Source organism: Epinephelus lanceolatus, chromosome 14 (genome assembly GCF_041903045.1).
Source record: "Epinephelus lanceolatus isolate andai-2023 chromosome 14, ASM4190304v1, whole genome shotgun sequence".
Lineage (NCBI taxonomy): Eukaryota > Metazoa > Chordata > Actinopteri > Perciformes > Serranidae > Epinephelus > Epinephelus lanceolatus.
Window position 1 is genome coordinate 11,728,002 of NC_135747.1, and position 9,380 is coordinate 11,737,381.

The 9,380-nt window shown below is 40.1% G+C and overlaps 1 protein-coding gene across 1 annotated transcript in view; it reads right to left on the reverse strand.

Annotated features, from left to right (window-relative positions):
* dnah7 (dynein, axonemal, heavy chain 7) overlaps window positions 1-8,973 on the reverse strand; it is a 94,031-nt gene extending 85,058 nt beyond the window's left edge. The window contains exons 1-12 of the mRNA XM_033612856.2: window positions 8,841-8,973; window positions 8,450-8,540; window positions 8,097-8,277; window positions 7,745-7,799; window positions 6,963-7,143; window positions 6,744-6,816; window positions 6,380-6,505; window positions 5,557-5,676; window positions 2,859-3,042; window positions 2,509-2,688; window positions 910-1,182; window positions 488-615 (exon numbers count right to left, since the gene is read on the reverse strand). Coding sequence (XP_033468747.2) covers window positions 488-615; window positions 910-1,182; window positions 2,509-2,688; window positions 2,859-3,042; window positions 5,557-5,676; window positions 6,380-6,505; window positions 6,744-6,816; window positions 6,963-7,143; window positions 7,745-7,799; window positions 8,097-8,277; window positions 8,450-8,540; window positions 8,841-8,909 — 1,661 coding nt within the window. The 5' untranslated portion in view covers window positions 8,910-8,973. The remainder of the gene's footprint in view (window positions 1-487; window positions 616-909; window positions 1,183-2,508; window positions 2,689-2,858; window positions 3,043-5,556; window positions 5,677-6,379; window positions 6,506-6,743; window positions 6,817-6,962; window positions 7,144-7,744; window positions 7,800-8,096; window positions 8,278-8,449; window positions 8,541-8,840) is intronic.
* Between the last annotated feature and the right edge of the window lie 407 nt (window positions 8,974-9,380).

Below are 9,380 nucleotides of genomic sequence, written 5' to 3' on the forward strand. Positions count from 1 at the left end.
GCCGAAACATGTCAAGGTATGTAACATCCTAACATGTCTGAGATAAAAGAACAACTAAAGTCATTATGTTACAATGACATTCATTAGCAAACAAAATATAACTGCTTTATAGGGCAGGCATCCTGGGGTCTGGAAGAAGAGTGTTGTGGCAACATTGGTAAATCAACAGGCAAAGTGAGGTATTATCCAGTTATATTCAATGGGTTTATACATTTCATAGGCTATGCAATGCTGTTAGAGAATATGCATGTGTGAGCTTTGATTGAGGAAAAAATGCATCTGGTATTGTCCAATATAAGTTTTTATATTTTTTTTTTAAGGAAAGTGCTTACAATTTGAAGTCTGAAATCTCAAGATTTGCTATGCATATTTCAGCTGTCAAAACAAAAATTCCCATCAACTGTTTTTTCTTTTTAACGATAACTTGTTTCAGCTGCAATTTGCCATTTCTGTGTGGCAGTGGAGAGAAAACAGCAAACCAACTGACTTCTTGTTGATTCCCTGATGGTCCTGTAGCATCCGTGTAACCAGTTTCTGCTGTAGCTCCTGAGCACGCTTGACGAGAGACTGGACAAGCTTATGGGACTGAACCTCAAACATGCCAAAACGGACCACCTAAAGCCCAGAGTATTGGTCAGAAATACAATTAACATCATACAAGACATGGCTTCCAAACAAGCACTGACACTCATAGGAAATCATCAAGATTTGAAGACTGTTGCTTTTGAGATTTTCAGATTGTTTAGTTTTCAGGATTTAATAGTAAGTTATTATTGATAATGACTATTATTTGAAAACAAAGAAACATTGCAATGTCATTGTCATCACCAGCAGCTGTCTCAACTATAAAAGTAATATTTAACTTTTATAGCCATCACATTGTCATTTCTGGTGACCACCATCAAATACCTTGCATGTTGTGTACTGGATCTGGTCAGCAAGCTGCTGGTAGTGTACCACCTCCGCCACGATCTCCTCGAAAGATTGTCCCTCGCTGAGGAATTGCTCCACATCCTCCTCTGCCTGCCTGGATACCAGTGTGGCGTATTTATCATACTCGCGTACATACTCCTTGGGCCTGTCACACTCAGTCAAGAACATGCCGTGCACCTCCTCCTGGTGGGCCTCAAGGATCTCTGGCAGAATTATGGGCTTTAGGGTGCTTCCAAACTGGGAGCCTTGCTAGGAAGACACAAAGTAGACAAAAACGTATGCAGAAAACTACATGCCTCAACTTGATGACCACGCACTGTAATTTTAACATACAGAACTGTGGAAAAAAACAATAACTGCCATAACATACAGTTCTAGGGTTGGGTCGGTTCTCGGTAATACCAGTTCGGTCCGGTACTCCGTCTTGGACCAGGTTTTATTTTTTGAGACCGACCGGACCGCATACTCGGGCAGAACGTACACGGAGCGGACGCCACGGAGGTCCACCTGGTAAAAGTGGACGTACGCAAGCCCTGTGCGCGCAAAGCATGACCGCGCGGACTCCGCTCCGCGCACCAGTGTCACACAAAAGACTGATCGGCATGTATTTTTCACATTGCGGGGATTTTTCACAGACATTTTTACACGGAGTCCGCTCCGCTTATAGTACGCCCGAGTCTGTGAGCACCTGTGTCTGCCTCTTCACCAAGCGCACAGCAAGCAGGAGAGAGAGGGGGGTGGGGCGGGGACTGAGCTAGGAGGTGCGAGTGCTCTACTGTAGCCTGGAGTTTGTTTAATAGTGACGGGGAGTCGATAATGGCGGACAATTTAGTCTCGACGAAATCAAAGAATGCGCCACTATGGCAACACTTTGGCTTTGAGCCAGACGAAGGAGGCAACCCTTGTTTGCACTGATTGACTAAGCTGCAAAATTTATTTGTAAGGAATAAAAGAAACAACTTGTTACTGTCACTCTGTTGTCGTAAGGTCGTTTTTTATTTTAAATGAGTCAACTGGGCCCCCAAGTGGCGAAAATCTGGTATTACCGACTTGATGCGGTTTTTTACAAAAACCGGACCGTTTTTTTTTTTTTTTCATACCGACCCAACCCTATTAGTTGCCAATTTGATAGGTACACCCATTGAAAACTAAAGCAGTCTAATACAACAGTACAGCAATAAATCTTACCTACATGAAGTTTGTTGAGGTGTTGTTTCATCTTTATTATCGTGTAGAAGGCTACAGTGTGTTGTTCTGTTGAACTGAAATGTGTTACATGACGTTACACTGGGTTTCTATTATCTTGTCAACTCCTTTTATATCAGTGAGGGTAGGCTAAATAAGAGAAACACCTCCCATGATTATCTCTCTTTGATCATCCTCCAAAAAGGATCATAAAGTTGAATCAATGCCAAAAACTAAACATGACAATGAAAGGAAGGAGGGATTTTTTGCACTAATTACACACTGACTGTTGTGTTACTGCATTAGTTTCAGCTAGGTGTACCTAATGAACTGGCAACAAACACACACACACACACACACACACACACACACACACATTTTTCTTCTTACCCACTCCAAGTACAGTTTGGTTTCCACTCGAGGAACCGTGCTGATGGACCTGAGCATGAGCTCATAGACGTTAAGGAGGGCCTCCTCATATAATTTGAGTTCGGGCTCAAACTTGATCTCCCTGTCCTCCAGGATCAGATGTATCACAAAGCCTGGGTGCTCATAGACTCGCTCTGACTGCTAAGATGGTGGAAAGTAAAATAAAACATGGCAGAAAAAGACAGCAACTTTTAGTGTCCACCTGCTTATTATGTATACCTGCTAATCTGTTATTGAAATAACTTTTTCCAGCCTGGGACGTTCAACTCTTCTGAAATATATTGGCCTAAAGTTTGTAAACTTTCTCTTACCGGGTCCTGGGAAATAAGGCGTGTGTAGTCCCTCATTGAGTTTAATGCAAGGTTCTGCAGCTGGGAGGTCATCAGTGTAGCTGCACAGTTGAAGAAAGACAGCAGTTTGGCCATGTTGCTGGAGGCAGGTACCAGCTCGCTCCTGCACCCCTGGAAGTAAATGTCGTGCACTTTGGGAAGCCAACTAGTGTAGAAAAAGCAAAATCCAATGCAAGATTATATTCAGAGAATTTTTTATGTATTTCATGAAAAGAAATGTAACTACAGGTGCAAATATCAGACAGCCAAATAATGGAATAAAAACTCAAAATTTAAATGATATTAATGTGGAAAATGGGGCAGGGGAGAACACTGTAATGAGTGGCTTGTTAGTTTGGAGTTGGAATGAGAAGTGTTAAGCCGTCTCTTTGCACATAATTACTATAATTCATTCGACGAACTAGTGCTGCCAATCCACACTAATGACTCCTCTGTTACCTGAATGGCTACTGATTTCAAGTTTCTAAAGAAGCAAAGCCAGCCCAGCTCTTGCTGGGAGTCCATGGAGCTTTAGTCTCGCCACCAGACAATCAGAGATCTCTGCCTTCTGATAGTCTGGGGACACTCCTTTCTCAAGTGTGTTTAACACACCGGCAAAAACGGCCAGCAACAAAGCAACGCCTCTTGCATTTTTGAAAAGGACACGCCTTCTCGGAAATGTGCCCACCTCCTTTTCTCGTCCGCAAGGAAACAAACACACAGAGAGCTTGAAAATGGATGCCGAGAGATTTAACTCCGTTTTATCAAACGTGTGCTCATCCGTGAAGAAAATATTTTTTCTAGCGGATGTCTTAGTTACAACATTATTGAGCTAACTGGAGTAGTTTCATGTCGTATCCGACAACGGGAGGCTTTTAACAGATGACGTCCTGATGTTAGCTTTGCTGCTAGTGTTAGCTGTCCCTGTCAGCTGCAGCCACTGATGCTTTCTAGACATCGTGATTTCCCAAAACTGAATAAATACCACACATAGCAACACAAAACTGCTTTGCTAGCTCAATCATGTTGTAACTAAGATATCCGCTGGAAAAGATATTTTTTTCACGGACCGTTTAATGAGTTATTACCTATTACAGACACTGCTAACAGCTAACAGGGCTAACAGCTAACGGTTAGCCCAGCTAAACGTGCACACAGAAAAAGTAATGTTTGTTCAATCATTGTGTTTATAGACTTTACAAACATCGGATTAGTCCAAACGGTGATACAGTGATGTGAAAAATGTGATATATAGGCTATATATATATAGCTAAAAGCTCTGCTGGTTTTCTACCCAGAAGTATTTATAAACAACAAGGCGATTCCCTCTATAGTCCGGCCAGACGGATGAGTCATGGCCTTGTAAAAGATTATGTTTGTTTCTTTTAGTTGGTGAGAATATTTCGCCGCAAACGCAACAAACACCCACTAGCACGGCTGAGCCATTTTGTACCACTACACGTGTTTCTAGTGGGACTATGTTTACAAGCACAAGAGTTCAGCGAGCCACCGAAGGACCGCCCTGCGGATTTACTATTGGTTCTGCAACGTAGGGAGTTTTTTTAAACTCTGAAATTGTATCCGCCTATCTAAACACAAAATCAGGGAGAAAGTCATCAGTCTTTAGTTAAGCAAAGCATCTAAAGACTGACTTGTGAGTCTAATGGAGCTTGGACAAATTCAATGTGGCACCACCTCACCTGAGTCAGTTTGTATTTGGTGGAGTTCTGCATACAAGACTGTGTATCACTTAATAAGTTTGGGTAGAATTTGCAAGTAATCAGCTTCTGGATTTTCAAAAACATTTGGAGGTTGTGCATTCCCTGATGTAAAAGCTTCCTATGGCTACCACTTGATGTTACTACTAAAAAGCCACATTTTACAGATGGCAACTTAAAGATGTCTTAGTTATATAGCTTATAGTCCTCCTGGGGCCTCATTACAGAAACTTCTAACTCTGAAATTCTATCTTATCTTAGTTTAGGATCACTTTTAGGATTTCTGCTATTACACAAACATGCATATAGGAAAAAGTCATTTGTTGACAGGGGTTTAGCTATTACAGAGCTGTCCTAATTTAGGGATTTCCAAAGTTAGGAAACCAAAGTTAAGATGGCATTAGACCCTGTCCTAAATTCAAAGTAACTGCCAAGTAACCTCCAAAAATGACAGCAGCACTGTGGTTAGGTCTGTACTCCAATGACAATGAAGGCGAGAACAACATGAACTCCCGTTCTTTGTTTAGTCCATGATAGCAAGCCAGCTAGCCAGTGACAAGTGAGAGGTGTTCATATTATGACTTGTCCAACTCGAATAGCCGACCGGTACACTCTAATGAAAGATACAGGCGGTCTGTGTACATTCTAAACATGGATACAAGCATGACAGGAGGTGTGCCCACTGAAGAATCAAATTTACAGTTATATTTAGGATTTCTTAAGGTAAGACAGGAGGTCTGAGATACGACAGAATGCATCCATGAGTTTAGGAATTTCTCCTGTAACAAGAGAAGTGGTTATTTTTCCGCAATGAGGTCTCTAAACCACAAAAATACAATGCATCAATATTAGAACTGCTATTGCTCTTCAAAGATGACATTATGTTTCTGTGTATTCAAAAGTACTCCTGATTGTAAAAAAGAGCACAGGTATATTGGTGAGAAGTAATAACGGAGACTCACTGTTTGAGGAGGATTCCTCTGGCATTGTCAACGTGTCTGGCGACAGTTTGCTGAAACACAGAGAGCTCCATGGACTCCTTTCTGCTGTGGAACTCCTCTACATCTATCAGACGGAGATCCCTGCAACCATGTCATCAAAGAGGGTGAGATGATGGGCAAACATGGTTCTACTACAGCAACAATAATTTCAGAGGTGCATGACACTGGAAAATATTGTTGAATCAGGAAACTTAAAAATCTTAGATGGTCCTCTAACAGTTTTCTGTTACTGTAAACTTTGTTATTGTTCTTTTAAAAAAATGTGTCCATGCCATCAAAGCAGCAACAATTATTTGCAAAAACTGCTCACTGTAAAAGTTCTGGAGAAAAATTTCCTATACATCTTAAAAACCAGGAAAACTATTTCTCGTAAAAACAGGATATTATTTATACGTTATACTGCAAGTCTTTACTATTTTTTCACCATCTTTACTGTGTAAATATCGTCATTTGCACCAGAAAAGGTGCTTTCAACTGCTGATTTGTTATGACACTAGTGTAATATATATGCACTATATTTGGTGAATACAATTTAGAGGAACATTTAATTATGTATAATAGCGCGCCATGTTAAGTAATACAAAGTTTATTGCCTTCACAATATTTGGGTCACATACTACTGTCTACTTGTCACATGGTGTGTGTCTGACTTTTTAATTAAGTATTACAGAATAAAAGACAATAAAATATTGTACACAGTACAGTATGTTTTTTCCCCTTCATATTAACTGCAATCTTTTAAGAGTTTTAACTGGAATTACAAAAGGTAACGCAGTGTACTTACTTGTAAAAGTCATGCCAAATGTACATAACCTTCACCATAGTGGGGTTGATTGAGTGAAGCTTAACTCTCATCCTCTTTCGCGCATGGACAAAGGCTTCGTTCCATGGTTTTGGCACTACCTCCAACCTAACAGTGAAGACAGTACAGTGAATGTAAAGAACGAACTTCTTCTTTTTCGCTCTCGCAGAATTTATAATTCAGAATTTTAAAGCCTTCCAGTGACTGCTTAATAAAATCGGAAAACAAGGAATCTCTATGTGACCTGATCATGAGAGCAATGCTACACAGTTTAAGTAAGCAGGGGCACTTTATCCTTCTCTGAAGATAAACATGCTATATCTTCGGTCACTTCCTGCTGTCTTACTCAAGTCTGTGAGGGGGCGGATCTTCCTCTTCTTCCTCGTCATTTTCCCCTAAACCTCTGAATGTATATTTCACTGCAATCACAAACAAATGACATTGAAACAAACTATATCTTATTACCAGATTCATATGCATTACAAATCATCCAATCATACAGTTGGTAACAATGATAATACAATACTACTAGTTCATATGACTTAGAGTATAAATGAATAGATACAGATTGCTGTCTTGACACTGAGCAGGTAGTCCTCCTTAATCTCATCAACCAGCAGCTCCAGGGGTGTGCTCGGGCTCTTCAGGTGGTGAGGTATCAGTTTCTGAATGTTCCCAAGCCGAGAGTCCTCAAGAGGAGCCACATTCTCCAGGTCTATCCCGTGCTGGATGTAGTAATCATATCTCTGACAGGACAGAATATTACAGGCTATTTTCAGTAGAAGCATTTTAAGCAAACAATGCTTGACATGAATTTTATTATTTTGGTGGCAGTGTTGATGACTCAATAATGGAAAAATATTTACATCCAGGACTTGCTGAGAGTAAGTTTCAGTTTTTGTTGAGCATGATTCAGGTTGTGAACATTCCTTTTCCGATGGCCAATGCTGACTTAATTTTCCACGCAGTGTATCTGAGCTGAGGCTTTATTTTTCATTGAGTGCTAAGATTCATGAGTCAACTGTACCACTGTACGTAAAAACGCTAAAATTAAAAAACAGTTTACATTGCTTTATTGTTTGGCCTTACTACAAGCAAGAATTAAAAAATAAAAAAAATTAAAATTAAAAATATATTTGTACGTAAGCTGTACTACGAAAGATATACCTAGCAACTGCAACCACTGAGACTGACAAAACAAAACAGTGGTTAAAAGGCTACCATATCTAGTTTCTTGAAAAGATTATCTGAAAGTATGTCTGGAAAAATGTCTTCACTATGGGCACATGGACAACAGAAGAGGGCCTATGATATTATATATGGTATTGAGTGTGTATTGCGCTTTACCATTTCACGATTACTCTTTGTTGTAGATTCAGAAGAGTCCTCTTCCTCCTGCTGGCTACGAAGGAGAAAAACAAAAAACAAAAAACAAAATAGGAGTCTCAGAGTTGCTACTTCATTAAAATTATTTCCTATCCTAGGCAGTGCACTGTAGCAAAGGTGGAATGGTTTACAGGTAAAATTGCCTTGACACTTTATCATAACAAACAATTTTTAACATTGAATTCTAGTTAAGTTATTCCTGTCCTTCCTGTGCTTCCAATCCATGCAGAGAACACACTGATGAAAAGATGGACAAATGCATAAATAAAAATGTCATGATAAGAAAAGAATTAAGCTTTATAGAGTGACTCACCATATGAATTTAACCAGAGTTTCACGGAGATTCTTGCGCCTTTTACTGAGTTGTGTACGGGTGCTGCTGTGATGCTTGTAGGTCCCATGGAGCCGCACTGCCTTCCTGCCCTGGAGCAGGTTCTGGCCTCTGTCATAACTGTGACCTGGTCTACTGTCTGCACCTTCAGTCAGCCCATCTCCTACAGCACACACAGAGCAAACAGTTCAAACAGAATGACCATAGTCCTTACAAATTCTTATAAATGCATCAGTATCAGTTCGTATAACTGTGATGTTTGAGTTGGTATAAGTCAATATCTTTTATCTGACTGAAACTTGTTAGCAACTTAAATCTTTTAACAATTAACTCACTTTGTAGAGCCGTGTCTGTTCCTTGAGGTTTGTGTAGGGGATACAGGGAAAATGAAGGTTTTGTGTCCATCCATGGCTGCTTTCTGTGGACCTGGACAATGGAGTTAAGTATTGGGTTGGTGCTGTTTGACACAAATTAGGCTGTTTGAGAGGCGTTTGGCTAACAAAGTGTGCAACCGAACAATTTGGAAAATGGCAATATAAGAGTAATACGGGCAAGACACTAAGGTTTTTTAATTATAATGTCAAGTGTCCACATTTGGCTATACAATAACTGAAAACTGTTAGCTTAATGGTCAGTTAAGCTAACGTTAACTAAGTCAGAAGTTGAAGCGTTAAATCACTACGACATTTTCCAACTGACAGTGCCCGTAGTGTTCTCTAAACTTACCTGTGGTGGAATTGGCGGTAACAAATCTAGACTATCAGTAATATTTGTTTTCTTTCTGACTGAACTCATGTTGGTACTTGTGCAAAGTTATCATAAGCTAACGCCAGCTCTTCAACAAACCCCTTGTGCCGTTGCTAGGGCCGTTGCTAAGGAAGCAACGGTAAACTCGCGTGACCTCCTTTAGCAGTCGTAGCACCAGCACGCGTTAACCGTTAATCCCATCGGTCACAATAGTGACTGCAAAGACAGTTTTCAGTTTTAAGGCTCTGAAAATGTCACTGAATAATGTATTAATGCATTCCCAGCAAATATTAACATAATAAAGCGTCTCAATGGAAATATGTGCAGTGTCACGATTAGTGTCACATTCCCAGAGCTGTATACTTCCTGGTTGCACCATGAGAGGAGTATGGCTGCATTAAATTAAAGCTCCCAAACTATAAGTTAGTTAAGTATGTTAACATCAAGATAGGACAGAGATTTTTTGTACACAACATCTTTAAAGTGTCTGATATTGATAGGTGCAGTTCAGATGTTACA